Below are 16433 nucleotides of genomic sequence, written 5' to 3'. Positions count from 1 at the left end.
AGCCTGTTTCACTTGCTGTGAGTATCAATCATATGTTTTACAGAGGGAATGGGCAATATCAGTTCATCTGGAGTGAGTGAGTGATTAAGAGAGCTTCCACCGTACCAATTCTACATTTCACATCATAGAAATACACATTGGTCCCCAAAAAACGTTATTAGATGAACACAGTAGATGTTTTGATATCCCCTTCCTACCCAACAGATGAGGAAACAGATTCCTGGAAGTGCCTTCTTGGCCTCAGGTCTTGTGGCTGGTTATTGAGAAGCCTGCATCAGAACCGGATCACCAGGCCCGAGCTGCTGCATTCATCAAGAGAGTTCTCTGCATACAAAAATGATACACTATAGCTATAAAGCATCTTTTTAGCTTTTATATTTTGTAGTTGTAAGCCTTTTAAAGTATTTGAAAGGTTTTAAAATATTCATACCTGTATTATAATGGAGATTTATTTTGTGTCAGTTTGAGTAATTATTCCTCAATAATTACGTATTTAATAAATTAATTTAAATGTTGCATAAACTTGTAGTAGTTTCTTTTTGGCACATTTTAATTCATAGAATGTTAACAAACTTTTATTTGAGTGTTTTTTTTTTTTGGGCGGGGGAAGATTAGCCGTGAGCTAACACCTGTCACCAATCCCCCTCTTTTTTTCCTGAGGCAGATTGGCCCGGGGCTGACATCCGTGCCCATCTTCCTCCACTTTATATGGGACACTGCTACAGCATGGCTTTGATAAGTGGTGCGTAGGTCCATGCCCAGGATCCGAACCTGTGAACCCTGGGCCGCCGAAGCAAACTGCGAGAACTTAACCACTATGCCACCGGGATGGCCCCTTATTTGAGTCATTTTATACTTAGAGCAAGAATTACTACTTTTTATTGTCTTGCTCTGTGAATAGCCTATTCTCATATAAAAATAAACTGACAGTTTAGTAAGCACATATTCTTAAAATAAAAAAAGTGAGGGCCGGCCCTGTGGCTTGGTGGTTAAGTGCACGCGCTGCGATGCTGGTGGCCCGGGTTCGGATCCCGGGTGCGCATCGAGGCACCACTTCTCCGTTCATCCTGAGGCCGAGTGCCACATACAGCAACTAGAAGGATGTGCAGCTACAACATACAACTATCCACTGGGGCTTTGGGGGGAAAAAATAAAATAAATAAAATCTTTAAAAAAAATAAAAATAAAAAATAAAAAAATAAAAAAATAAAAAAGTGAGATCACCCATTAGAATGCACCTTAATTTCAGTTATGAAATACCAAGAACGTTGAACATAAATTATAAACCCAAGAAACCTAGTCAATTCCAATAGGAATTATGGAAGATTTTCATTATCACCTGTGCCAAAATTAAAAGGAGAAAGAAATCTAGAACTGTTTAGTACCCCAACGTCTTAAACCTTTTCTAACTATCCTCCTCCCCTAACGTGGGGAAAACTCCCTCCATCCTTCTCTCCATCCTTCTTTCTTACCTGAGATGTGTGTATGTATACGTGTACACACACACACACACACACACACACACACACACACACAACTAAGTTACTTAAGTTCCTTGCTTCACAGTATCCATGGTCTCGGTGACAGAATTTTAATCTAAATCTTTGAAAAAACAAATTTTCATACTGAATTCCTTATATATATTTTTTCTTACCTCTTTTAGGCAGTATTTGTGTGTTTCTGCAGAGTTTTGCACAGTCTGTTCCCATGCAAACCAATGAGGGAGAAGTATCGGAAGACAGCAGTTCCAAGGTCAGTCAATTACTAAAGGTGCAAAGAGTTTGAGTAGAAATTAAACAACAGAGGCAATGGACAAGTCGAGTGGGTGTTTTGTTTTAGGTGAATTTAGAAATTAGGTTGTTTTAAATTAGAATCTAACCAAAGATTGAGAAGATTTTTTTCTTCTCAATATCCTTTTTTGTTACGCTACATGACAAATTTAAAACAAATTTTACTGAACTTTATGATTCATTTTTAGAATACTGGCACTTTGTCTTTTGAAGTTTTATTATGCAAGTTATACATACTTATTTTAAAAATTAAAACAAATCAGAAGTACATAATCTAAAAAGTAAAAACCTGTCCCTTATTCCTGCTGCACAGAGGCGTCACTGATCATTTTTTAGACATTTTTCTGTTATAGACTTTTAAATGGTAATTAGTTTGATGTGGTTTTTCAAGCTAAAACTTGAAGGAATGTTATCATTGTCAAACCCTATATATAAATAGTTATCTATGTGTTTATCTATCTCTTTATCTGGCTCTGTGTCATGAATCTCCGTGGCTCTTTCTCTCCTGGTCATATGAGACCCTCAGTATCACCCTCATGTCCCTCCTTCTCCTTTCAAAATTGTCTCTAATCCTTCCTTGAGGCTCTGAGCGTGTCTCACACGGTGTCTCGGACAGTCCCCAGCACCTGCAGCATTGTCTGCTGCCCTGAATCCACCTGAGGGGGGGCCTTTGCTGCTGCCACTACTCCTGGTACTCTCTGGGGAAAGCTTATTCCTTCACCAGAGCAAAAGTGGAGAGGTGTCAAAATGTCACTGGGAACCTCCAAGGCATCAGCTAAGTGGAAGAAGCCAGGCACAAAAGGTCACATATTGTATGATTCCATTTATATGAAATATGCAGAATAGATAAATCCATAGAGACGAAACAGAGACTGCTGGTTGTCAGGGATTGTTTGAGGGGAAGGGGGAATGAGAAGTGACTACTTAATGGGTGTGGGGTTTCTGTTTGGGGTGATGAAAATGTTTTGGAACTTGATAGAGGTGGTGGTTCTACAACATTGTAAATATGCTAAATGTCACTGAATTGTTCATCTTAAAATGGTTACTTTTATGTATGTGAATTTAACATCAATAAATTATTGTTTTAAAAAAAGGAAAAAAATGCCATTGGGTTCCCATAAGACCAGTCCTTGCTGCCCATTGGCCTCATGCACTGCTTCACTGAGTTTTAGAGAGGCTGCACCTTCTCTGTTCCATTGCACTTTGTGGGCTAGGCTTCAGAGAACCACTGCTTGTGCCCTGAGTCTGGAGTCCCTCGTGGAAACGGCTCCTTCAGCTTCTTTTTGAATCTCTCCTCTCTACAGTCCATGAGTGGAGGGACAGATGTCATCCTGTCCTCTGGGTTTTTTTTCCCCCAACTCACCAGATGTCTTCCTTATTTCTGTAACCAAAGCGGAAGACTGTAGACTTTCATCAGTCTAGATCATCTAGATCCTGAATCTCATTTAGGGTTAGTCAGAATCTGTGAGATATGCACACACTCTAGGACTCTCCCCTAAACATACACAGAGACACACACACCTAGGACACCCAAGATGCACAGACCCCAGGATTTCCGAGGTTCATATAGACCCTTCCCCAAGATCCTAATTTATTAATTTATAAGGAAATATAATCCTAAGGAAGACTGGATTCTTGGATCTTCTGGCTAGTACATTCCCTCCCTGGACAGGTAAGTTGCGATTGGAAGATTACTTGACAAGCGTATAATTAGACCAACATAGTATATCTCATTGTACCATAAACTCAGTTTCTACCTTCTTTCTGGAAAAAAGAAAACCAGCTTTCTTGATCTTTCAATTACTGAATAGTTTATCAGTTTAGAATCAATTAAACTGAAGAATGAAAGAATGTTCTTTTTATACTTGCAATAAGTAGAAATTAGATTATAACTTTAACTTCATCAGTATTAGTTTATGTTTTTATGGGTTTTTTTCTTTCCTATGCTTCTCTTTGTTTTACTCTTATTATATTTGGAATGATTTGATGTTAGTGCAGGAATTTATCATAGCACTATGGTAACACAATTTGTGGCTGCCTGTTAACAAAAAGAAGTCAGCAAAGATAGCTGGTTTTGAGGGAAAATGGGGAATTTTCTACAAAACATAGTGATTTTGAGCTAAATCCATTTTTTTCCAATAAATAATTCTTGAGCACATATTATCAGGGGATAGAACAATGAACCAAAAAGACATGGTTCTTACTCTCAAGGTGGTTACATTTGAGTGGGAATAACAAATATATATAAAGAGAATAATTATGGATTATGGTCAGTACTATGAATAAAATAATGTAATATAGGGTGACTGGGAGAACAAGCTTAGGTTAGTCAAGGAAGGCCTCTCTTAGAAGGTGACATTTCAGCTGAGAGCTAACGGACGAGGAGCCAGCTATGTTAAGAGCTACAAGAACAGTGTTCTAGATGGAGGAAACAGCTTGAGAAGCACTTGGGCTCTGCCAAGAACTGTCAGAAGTCCCATGTGGAGTGGTAATAGGAGGTTAGAGAGGGAGGCAGAGACCTTGCAAGGACTTGAAGGCCATGGTGAGAAATGTGAGTTTATTCTCTGTACACTGGGAAGCCATTGAAGGCTGTTAAGTTGGGGAGTAACATGATATGATTTGTGTTTTTAAAAGATCACTGGCTGCTGTATGGGGAATGGATTGGAGAGAGGCAAGAGGAGAAGTAGGGAGACCAGTGAGAAGGCATACGTGTAGTCATTCAGGTGAGAGAGAAGACAGTGAACTGGATTAGTGTAGTGGCACTGGAAGTGGAGGAAAGACAGACGAGGCGTATTTTAGAGGTAAAGCTGATGTGACTTGAGGATGAACTGGATCATCATTGTGCATCACAGAAATCAAGGGATGAATTTCAAGAAAAAGGTACAGTGAGTATTGTCAGATGCTGCCAAGAAACCAAGGAGGTTGGTAATTGAGAAAGGCATCTGGAGGCCGTCCCCGTGGCTTAGCGGTTAGGTGCACGCACTCTGCTGCTGGTGGTGCGGGTTCGGATCCCGGGCGCACACCGACACACCACTTCTCCGGCCATGCTGAGGCCGCGTCCCCCGTACAGCAGCTAGAAGGATGTGCAGCTATGACATACAACTATCTACTGGGGCTTTGGGGGGAAAATAAATAAATAAATAAAATTAAAAAAATAAAGGCATCTGGATTTGTTTTTTTAAGAACTAATTAAAGAGAAGGGGCACAAAACTTTCTGGGGAGGTGGAGATTTCTATGTCTGGTAGGGGTATGGATTACACAGGTATCTGTTTGTCAAAATTATGCTGCTATAATTTACAATAACAATAAAAATTACAATTTTTCAGGTACATTTTACCTGAAAAAACTGTAAAATAATAATAATCGAATAGGGTTGGAGAATGGATGGAAGTATAGATGAAACAAGAATGATAGAATGTTGACAACTGTTGAAGCTTGGTGATGGGTACGTAGGGATTCATTTGTATTTACTTTGCACATGCTTGAAATTTTCCATCATAAGAAAGTTTTAAAAAGTAACTTATTAATGGTGCTCAAGAGTGCCATTTCATTAGAGTAGGAGAGTCAGAAACCAAATTTTAGAGGTAAAAAGGAAATTAAATGGTAAAAATGTAAAAGTTGTGGCTATAGTCTACCACCCAATTTTGGGAAGGTTGAAAGTAAATGGAGGAGACAACAGCAGCGAGAAGGAGGCATTAGTTCAAGTGGAAGAGGCCCTGTATGTTTGAGAAAAGAGGGAAGAAATGAGTGGAGGAAGGCAAAGTGCATTTATGGGAAGGGTTCGTCAGATTTGGGAGCTTGAAGCAACCCGGAGATCAATGAGGCTGGTCCCCTCGTGCTGCAGTAGTGCCTGTGCTCAGGCTGAATCCTGCTCTTCTGACTCCTGTCTGGTGGTGGAGAGGTATTTGGAGGAGGAAAGAAAGTGGGGTTCAGCTTTTCTTCACATGGCCTCTGAAATAGAAGTCATTGTTATCTGAGAGTTTAGTGCACGATTGAGGATTCTAAGAGTTTAGGTTTTCTGTTAAGGGGAAAAGTTGGGAATGGCAGTTGTAGAGAAGGTGCTTAGAATAGTTAATAAATGAATATAAGGATCAATGCAGTTTTAAAAATTACCCACATAAGTGTTGTGCAAGTAGAAATCAGGGATGCTTATGATTGGACAGGATTGGTAAAGGAAATGTTCTTGGAGAATGTGAATTCTGATGTTCCTCTTGAAGAATTGCTCTCTGAAACTATGCCACATCTTGCATAGCTCTTTCTTGGAGAGCGGTGTTTAAGTTCGGAGATGGACTAGGGATTATATATTCTTCAAGAGTTGAGAGATGAATTTAGGAAGGCTTCATTTCTCTGCTAGAAAGATAAAAAGCAGAAGATGGCTTCTAAAAGATTGCTGTAGATTGGCCATAGATAATTCTTTAATTAGGCACAAGTGTTCTTTCCATTTTTTCTTGCTTATTTTTTTACTTCCTTTCCTCTCTCCCTCTTTCCCTTCATCTCATTAATTCAGTAAATATTTACTGAGCATCTGCTCTGTGCCAGAACTGTGCCAGGTACTGACACACACAGTTGCCTCAGTGAACTGTGATTTTCTTTGTTTTGATTCTTGGAGCTCCAAGAATTTTAAGTAGAAGCAAGAAAAAAGAATGTTAAATTTCACATTAGTTTAGGACTAGCTTTTTTCCCCTGCATGGTCAGTAGAATGCAATTTTATATGACCTAATCACTTTCTCAAAGAGAGTTCTGCTATTTTACTGAAAGCTTCTATTGTAAATACTGAAGGAAGACAAGTTGACAGAGTTATTATTAATGTAAAACTTCAGAAGCCCCTGAATATATCCTTCGGAGGCAGTGACTATTCCTTATATTTTTCCCAAGGACTACTTCAGGGTTTATTTAATTTCCCTGCTATGTATGTGAGAGAGGAAATTGAATAGAACTAACACAATTACCCATGAATCTGTCTTATTGTTCCACTTTCAGAAGTTAAATATGAAAATTACGTTCCGTAAAAGGTCTTTGATGGCATATCAAGAAATCCACAGGCGGGGGTATGTACTTCATTGGCCTGATTTCCTTAGAAAGAGACTCGTGACCTAATTTAGTATTTATGTTGTCACATTGATCTGAAAACAGATACTATTTTTTCTGTCATATGTGGCTTTGACTCACTGAATGCAGTGATCAGCTTTTTTGGTGCCTGGTCTAGCTATATTACAAGGGAGGTTTCAGTTCTAGTGTGGATTTACTGATGTGTCTTGGACCACAGCTATTTATTTACGTTGTCCCTTCTCTTTTAAAAATCTTTTTAATTGAAATATTATAAAAATGATACACCTTTATAGTCATTCAGTTAATTATTTAATTCAACAAACACTTATGGGCCACCTACTATGTGCTGCTGTCCTAAGTATGGCATGCAAAGTTACATAAGGCATGGTCTCTGCGCATTGGGAACTTTTAGGCTAGTTGAGGGAGGTAACTGCACCGTAAGGGCTATGATAGTGGTAATAACCGTGCCTTGGGAGCTAAGTCAAAGCAATGAATTCTTTCTGGAAGGAAGCTCTGCAATGGAGAGGGTAACACTTGGGTTTTGTTGAAAAAATAAGGGTTTTTTTTGTTTATTTTTATCGTTTGGTTGGTGAGTAGGTGGGTGGGGATGGGAAGGGCATTATAGGCAGAATGGACCATATTTAACTGGTAAAGTATAACAGGAGGTGGTGAAAAGGTTTGAGTGTGTTTTAGATATCTTGCCATATATTAAACCACACCAAAACTTAATAGTTTTTTTTTTTTATTTGTGAGGAAGATCAGCCCTGAGCTAACATCTGCCAGTCCTCCTCTTTTTGCTGAGGAAGACTGGCCCTGAGCTAACATCATGCCCATCTTCCTCCACTTTATGTGGGACACCGCCACAGCATGGCCTGACAAGTGGTGCATCGGTGCACGCCCGGGATCCGAACCGGTGAGCCCCGGGCTGCCGCAGCGGAGCGCACACAGTTAACCGCTTGCGCCACAAGGCCAGCCCCCAAAACTCAGTGATTTAAAACCACCATCACAGCCTCTTGGGCAGAAGAATTCCAAATAATTTATGTAGATACTCCACTCTCAAGGATGTGGATGAAGCATAACTCCCTACCCCTTCAGTGTGGCTTCACACGGTGGAGAAACCTGACACACTGTCTCAGGCAGGTGATCAAAGTCAACATCAACAGTGATTAAGTCATGTTTATAGTATGTGTGCTTGGTGTGATGTGATGAAATGGCACTTCACCTTGGTGGTCTTTTTCACGAAAACCCATTACCCCACTCTAATCACGAGAAAAACATCAGGCAGATCTCAATAGAGGGGCATCATACAAAATACCTGACCGGTACTCCTCAAAATTGTCAAGGAAAATGGGAAATGTCTGAGAAACTGTCACAGCCAAAAGGAGCCTAAGGAGACCTGATGACTAAATGTAATGGGATATCCTGGATGGGATCCTGGAATAGAATAAGGACATTAGGTAAAAACTAAGGAAATCTGAATAAAGTATGGATTTTACCTAATAATAATGTATCAGTATTGGTTCATTAACTGTGACAAATGTATTAAGGTAAGATGTTAATAGGGGAAGCTGGGTTCAGAGTACATTGGGAACACTATCTTCCTAATTTTTCTGTTAATCTAAACCTATTCTAAAAAATAAAGATTGTATACATTAAAAAAAAAAAAACACACCACCACAACTTTTTATTATCTCATGATTCTGTGGTTTGCTGGGCTCAGTAGGGCAGTTCTTCTGCTCCAAAGTGGTGTCGGCAAGGGCTGTAGTCATCTGGAGGCCCAACTGGCCAGAAAGGTTCAAAATGGCTCACTCACATGGCTGGTGGTCAGTGTGGGCTGTCAGTTGGGAGCTCAGCTTGAGGCTGTTGACCCAAACATCAAGGCTCTCCTCCGTATGACCTCTCGACATGGCGTGGGTTTCTCACCGCGTGGTGACTGACGCCAGCGTTCCAAGCACGCAGAAGCTGCAGACATCTTTAGGCTCAGCCTCAGAAGTCACACAGCTTTACTTCCTCTGCATTCTGTTGAATTAAAGCAAGTCACAGGGCCACCCCAGATTCAAGGGGAGGAGAAACAGATTTTACCTCTCAGTGGTAGGACTGGCAGAAAATTTAGAGTCATCTTTAATCCACCACACAGTGATTACAGCGTTGAGCACCAGGTTGAAGAGGAGGTAATGGTGGAGACCAGATTATCTTAGGCTAAGAAGTTTCAAGAATAGGCAACAGATTTCTAAAACATGGGAGTGAGATGTGCGTTTTACTTTATGATTTGCTCTCTTATGATAACTGATGTTGATGTAGAGGATAGACTAGAATATCTGCCTCTTGAACGCTCAAATTCTCTAAAGAAAGAGAATCTGATTGGCCCAACCCTGCCTGTGGACTGATTTCCATTGAGTCTTGAGTTCTCAGAGAAGGGTAATAGGAACCATAGATGAAGAAGTAGATCCCAGAGAAGAACATGTGAATTGGGAGGCAAAACCCAGCATTCCTGGGACAGCCTTCAATCAACGCTGATGTAATCTTCCATTATATTTCTAATGAGGATGGATTAGAATTCTTAATTTCAATTCCACAGCTATTTCTCACTTTAAATTTAGTGTAATTATGGGCCGGCCCTGTGGCTTGGTGGTTAAGTGCGCGCGCTGCGATGCTGGCAGCCTGGGTTCGGATCCCGGGTGCACATTGAGGCACCACTTCTCTGTCCATCCTGGGGCCGAGTCCCACATACAGCAACTAGAAGGGTGTGCAGCTATGACATACAACTATCTACTGGGGCTTTGGGGGCAAAAAATAAAATAAAATTAAAAAAAAATAAATAAATAAAAATAAATAAATAAATAAATTTAGTGTAATTTAGGTTGATATTCTAAATGAGTTGGTGTTGGCTTACTAGTAGAGATTCTGCAGTTATAGTCTTGGAATGTTTATTTTTTAAGTGATATCTAAGCAAATATAGTAAAAATTATAAAACTGAGCAGTTGGGTGTTTGTGATCTTATTCTCTGTTCTTTTTTTTTTGTATGTTTAAGCATTTTCTAATAAAACAACAAAAGTAAATGAGCTCCAGGGTTTAAAAATTATAGCTATAGATTTAAGTGCCTGTATATCTCTATTAATTACTACAAATAAAAAATATTTATTGAATCAGGAAGCCAACAGTTTAGCTGTAATATTCTCTTTATTGTTATCAAAGGTAACAAGTAAACTTAGTCTTTGTCTACAAAGAATAAAGTGATCTGTTGATTGGCTATACATTAAAGAGAGTTAAACAAGATGATTTAGACAAAGTCTTTTGCTTCTTTAAGTTTAGGATATCTCTACCTTAGACTGAATCTGATTTATCAAATTATAGCAAGATTTCATCGATTTTGGTATTTTAAGAGCAGACTGTGAAAGAAACCATGCGGGATAGGTATTTTTCCCATTTGTTTACATAGCTGGCAAACAACATAATTTGGATTGGATTCCGGGTGTGTCTGACTCCAAAGGCCATGCTAAGTTTAGTACTCCATCCTGAAGAAGTTATATGGCAGAGTAATCAACTGTTCACTTATATCGGAGAAACTTCTTAGAAAAGTCATCTGGGTGTAGAAGAATGCGTATGAGGGGTGAGAGTGCTTTGTGTATATTCAGAGTCATACACTTCTCTTGAGAAGAGATGTTGGAGCATTGGGATGTGTGTGTGTGACTGTGGGAGATGAGGTTAGAGACAGAATCCCGTGCAGGCAATAGGGAGCTATTGAAGGAGAGAAACCTGGTCTGGTATGTGTTTTAGAGAGATCACTGTGGCAGCACTGCACAGAACTCATTACCAACAGGATTTAAAATGGAGGCAGGGAGACCAGTTAGGAGTCTCCTCAAGAGGATTGAGGAAGGCTTAGAATCAGGCCATAACAGTGGGTCTGAAGAGGAGAGGACCAACAGGAGAAATGGTCAGGAGGAATGGGATGGGGGCACTGGGAGACAAGTCTGGAGTGTTTAGTTTGAAACAGAGGATTAAATGATAGCATGTAATCTAGGAGAGAGAGCAAGGGTGGTTGTAGCTGTTGTTACTGTTGTTATTGTTTTTAAGTAAGTATGTATGGAAGGTTTGGATTTTGAAACATTGAGGCACCTTCAGGCACCCCAGGAGAAGATACTCAGTAGGCATTTTGGAAACTCAGAAGAGAGAAAGAGAGGACAAGATTTATACTTGGGAGTTTTCAGCATGTAGGAATAGATGGGACCTGGGAAATGAGAAAAGGCCCAAGTGTAGAACTGTAGGAACTACTTAAGGCTATGTCAAACTTTAGTATGCATAAGAATTACCTTAGATATTTTTCTTATCTCTTCTTTTTTTAATAGCTTTATTAAGGTATGTTTCATACACCATAAAATTTATCCATTTAAAGCATACAGTTCAATGTTTTTTTAGTATACAGTCATGTGTGGCTTAACAACAGGGATACATTCTGAGAAATACATTGTTAGGCGATGTTGTCGTTGTGCGAACATCATGGCGTGCACTTACACAAACCTAGATGGTATAGCCTACTACAAACCCAGGCTATATGGTACTAATCTTATGGGACCACCATCATATATGCAGTCCGTCGTTGACTGAAATGTCGTTATGCGGCACATGACTGTATTCACAGAGTTGTATAACCATCCCCACATCTAATTTAGGAACATTTTCACTACTCCAAAAGGAAACCCTGTACCATTCCTTTCCCTCCTGGCCTGAGGCAACCACTAAGCTATATGAATAGAATTGTCTATTCTGGATATTTCATATAAATAGAATCATACCTTTGAAAACAATAAGGAGAATATGTGTTCTTTGTGTGTGAGATTTCTTTCACTTAGCATAATGTTTTCAAGGTTCATCTATGTTGTAGCATGTATCAGGACATCATTCCTTTTTATGGCTGAATACTATCCCATTGTATGGATATTCCACATTTTGTTTATCGACGTCATCAGTTGATGGACATTTGGGTTGTTTCCACTTTTTGGCTATTACAAATAATGCTGCTATGAACGTTCATGTGTAAGTGTTTGTGTGGACATAGGCTGTCATTTCTCTTGGGTGAACAACCAAGAGTGGAGTTGCTGGATCATGTGTTAACTCTGTTTTACTTTTTGAGGAACTGCCAAACTGTTTTCTAAATGGCTGCACTATTTTATATTCCCACCAGAAATGTATGAGGGTTCTAATTTGTCCACATACTTGCCAACTTTTTATTGTATGTATTTTTCATTCTAGCCATTCTAGTGGATATGAAGTGCTATCTCATTGTAGTTTTGATTTGTACCTTGCATGTTTTTTTAAATGAAGGTAAAAGACAAATAAAAATTAAAAAATGATAATAAAATGAAGGTGACCAGGCCCCACCCTGGACTTACTAAAACAGAATCTCAAGAGTTGGGACCTTGGGATCTGTATTTTTTACAAGCACCCCAGGTGATTCCTGTGCCAGTGGTAGGCAGACCACAGCTGAACTAAGGGACACTCAGAGGAGGAAGAACCAGTGAATTGTTAAAGGTCTCTCTGAGAGGTGAGACACATAGGAACTTCGGAGTCAGGTTACATCTGGGGAGGGGGGAAATGGATTGGGTTTGGAATGGGCCACACAGGGAGCCTCAACTCTAACCCTTACCTGTATTTTCTTTTAAAAAGAGGGAGAGAAATCTGAAGCAAATATGTTAAATCTGGGTGATGGTTACATGGATATGTTTGTTCTTTTATTCTCTGTACTTTTTTCTTTATCTTAAAAAATTTCCCTAACTTATAAAAATAGAAGATTCTGTTTTTGTTGAAGGAAAATCCTTGTGGCTTCAACACAATTTGTTCTTGTTTCTGCTGTATAGAATAAGGAAGAATAAAAATTGCCCTTTATTCTATAAACCACTCTCTCAAATATGTGAAGACAGTTCTCATATCTTTCTTTAAAAACTGGGTAGGTGGTCCAGGACTGGGATAGTCATTCTCCAGTTATCAGGGACTCAGACTTCTATTTTGTTCTTCCATCTTCAATATGTTGCTTCCGTCTTGTGCTCTAAAGTGATTGCTCCAGCCCCAACCATCATGTCTATGTTCCGTCTAGCAAAAAAGGAGACAACTTGACGCTTTCCTTGAAAGACTATGTGGCCGTTGTACATTCCACTGTGCTTATATCTCTTTGACCATAATCACATGGCCACAGCAAGCTTCAAGGGATGTTAGAATATGTGTTAGGTAAAATTTGTAAGTTCTATTGCTAAGGAGGAAGTGCTTCTTTGTCTCAGAGTCACCCACATTATCCAATGCACTGCTATTGTACTGGTTTTACATCCTATAGTTGTACAATCGATTCTTTTGAACTTAAAGTATACGACTTCAGAATTAAAAAAGAAGTTTTTCAAAAGACTAATGTAATTCAGTAAGGGAAAGGAAGATCTTTTCAGTTAGTGGTGCTGGAGCAACCAGATAACCATATGGAAATATGTGAACCATGATCCCTGTATCACATACCATACGTAAAACCTAATTTGAGATGGATCATAGACCTGAATGTGAGGGCTAAAACTGCAAAGCTTTAGAAGACAACAGAAGAGATGTCTTTATGACGTTAGGTAGATTTGAAAAAGCACTAACCATAAAAGAGAATAGTTGTTCAGTTGAATTTTATTAAAAAATTTTAAACTTCTGCTCATATGCTGGCACCATTAAGAATGTGGAAAAGCTACAGACTGGGAGAAAACACTTGCAATACATTTATCTAATAAAGGTTGATATCTAGACTGAATAAACAATTCCTAAAAATCAGTAAGGAAAGGTCAAACAACTCAAATAAAAATATGAACAAAAGACATAAATAGGCATTTCACAAGATAAGATGTCCAAATGGTCATGAGAATAGAATATTCATCATTATTATTCGTGAGGGAAATGCAAATTAAAACTATAATGTGATACCACAGTTCAAAAGACTAACAATACCAAGTATTGGCAAGAATATGGAGCAACTGGAACTCTCATACATTGCTGGAAAGAGTGTAAAATGGTACAACTACTTTAGAAACTGTTTCTCAAATCTCTAATAAAGTTAAACATATGCCTGTCCTATAACCCAGACTTTCCGCTTCTAGGTGTAAACCCAATAGAAATAACAGCATTTGTTCACAAAAAGACTTATATGAGAATATCCGTGGTAGCTTTAATTATAACAGCTCCAAACCAGATATAGCCCAACTATCCATCAATAGGTGAATTAATAAACAAATTATAGTATGTTTGTTCAATGAAATACTACTAAGTTTAAAAACTGAACTTTTGATGCATGTAACAACATGGGTGAATCTCAAAAACATTATATTGAATGAAAAAAGACAGAAACAAAAGTGTACATCCTGCCAGATTCTAATTATATGAAAGTTCATGAACATGTAAAACTCATCTGTGGTGATAGAATAGTTACCTGAGGAGGGTGTGAGTGTATTCAAGGGAAGGAGCATATGGAAGTTTTCTGGGGAGATGGAAATGTGCTGTCTTAATCTACATGTTGGTTACATGGGTGCAACTATACCTAAATTTCACTGAGCTCTACACTTAAGGTTTGTGTATTTTTCTGATTATGAATTATACCTCAATTAAAAAAAAAAATTTTCAGGAGCTTCCACCCTTCTCCTTAATCTACTGAGACCATTTTGAATATTGATTCTGTCGTCCAATATATTAGCCCTCCTTCTCAGCTTTATATTTCAGGAAATATATATGCTTCCTTTTTAAACTACCTACAGTACCTGGAATGGAGGGGGTGGTTGGAAGGTATAACATTTATAAAATCAATAGGATTTAGCAATTAATCTGATATGGAAGAAAAGGAAAAGGAGAAATCAAGGATGACATCAAGATTTCAAGCTAAGTGACTGGGAGGACGGGGTGCTATGGTCAGAAATAGGAAACATAAGAGAAGAAACAGGTTTGGGGAAAAATACGATGAATTTTGTATCCAACAGAGTTTGAGATGCCAGCATATTATCTGCGTGGCAATGTCTGTCAGCCAGGTGAAAATATGGGGCTGGAGACAGGATAAGTCAGGGCTGGAAATATAGAATTAGGAATCACTCAAATTTAATAGTTGAAACTGTGAGATTAGATGAAATTGCTGTGGCAGGATGTGAAGAGAGAGTCCCAAGGACAGAACCTAGAGAAATAAATGTTTAGAGAGTAGTAGGGGGAACGAGAAGCAGACATTAGCAAATTAGAGAGTTAGCACGTATTTATCTAACGTCTTCTTGTGCCAGGTTTATAATAAGTAAGACATTCAAAGTCACTTCCTCAAGGAGTTTGTATTCTTGGTAGGGGGAGACAGACAACAAAACATGTAAATAAGTGATGCTTTCAGGTAGTGACAGGTGTTATGCTAGAGAGTGACTGAGTGTGGAAGCTGTTTTAATTGAGATGGTCAGAGATCTCTTCAAAGAGATGGCCCTTGAGCTGATGCCTAAATCGTGTGAAGGAAGCTTTCATGAAACAATATGAGAGCAAAGCTTTCTAAGTTAAAGGAGCAAATTCAGAGGCCCTAAGACTGGGTGAGAGAGAAGAAAAGAAATGGAGAGTGTAGTCCAGTATAAGGCAGAGGAGGTTTTCAAAAGGGTGGAGATGGCTCCTATGTCAAATGTCACTTAGAGGATAAGGAGAAATAGGGACCCAGAAAGGATATTCCACTTAGTAATAGAAAGTCATTAAGTATTGAAAGCAGGATACAGGAGTCAAAATATAATGGTGTACACCTGGAAGTTATATAATGTTATAAAATAATGTGATCTCAATAAAAATAATAATAAAAAAAATTGAAAGCAAGGACTGAAACAGATATTTGCACATTCACGTTCATAGCAGCATTATTCACAATGGCCAAGAGATAAAAACAACCCAGTGTTCATCAACAGAAGAATGAATAAACAAAATGTGATATATCCATACAAAGGAATATTATTCAGCCTTGAAAAGGAAGGAAACTCTGACACATGCTACAACATTGATAACCTTGAAGACATTATGCTAAGTGAAATAAGCTAGACACAAAAAGACAAATACTGTATTATTCTACTTCTATGAGATACCTGGAGTAGTCAAATTCATAGAAACAGAAAGTAGAATGGTGGTTGCCAGGGACTGAAGCGAGAGAGGAATGGAGACTTGTCGTTTAATGCGTATAGATTTTCAGTTTGGGAAGGTGAAAAAAGTTCTGGAGATGGATGGTGGTGATGGTTGCACAACAGTGTGAATGTACCTAATACTACTGAACTGTACACTTAAAAATGGTTAAAATGGTAAATTTTATGTTATGTGTTTTACCACAATTTTTTAAAAAAGTCATTGGGACTTCAGCTTCTGAGCAAGATGGAGTATCAGAGACAGGATTTGCCCTCCCACTGGAAATAACAATTTAAAGGTAGAGAAAATATATTTGAAACAATGGTTTTCAAGACATTTGACATCAGGTAGTGAAGGACAGTGATCACTGAGAAATGGAAAACAAATAAGGTGAGTGCTCTGACTACCCCAGCATACTGGCTTGAGAGAGCTTCCAGCCTGCAGTGCAGGGAAGGGGAGCCCAGG

At 38.7% G+C, this 16433-nt stretch overlaps 1 protein-coding gene across 3 annotated transcripts in view; it reads left to right on the top strand.

Moving 5' to 3' along the window:
- Positions 1–16433, top strand: part of TNRC6B (trinucleotide repeat containing adaptor 6B) — a 179731-nt gene that overhangs the window by 6269 nt on the left and 157029 nt on the right. For 2 of the 3 annotated variants that reach the window (XM_087448894.1, XM_014793227.2), the window contains exon 2: positions 1664–1752. In XM_087448894.1, coding sequence (XP_087305020.1) covers positions 1708–1752 — 45 coding nt within the window. In that variant the 5' untranslated portion in view covers positions 1664–1707. Of the gene's footprint in view, positions 1–1663; positions 1753–16433 lie in introns of those variants that run through there. The other variant, XM_087448895.1, reaches the window with a different exon arrangement.

Source organism: Ceratotherium simum, chromosome 25, assembly GCF_057802395.1.
Source record: "Ceratotherium simum simum isolate JZ-2026a chromosome 25, ASM5780239v1, whole genome shotgun sequence".
In the NCBI taxonomy this organism is placed as follows: domain Eukaryota; kingdom Metazoa; phylum Chordata; class Mammalia; order Perissodactyla; family Rhinocerotidae; genus Ceratotherium; species Ceratotherium simum.
This window is presented reverse-complemented; position numbering and strand designations above follow the sequence as displayed.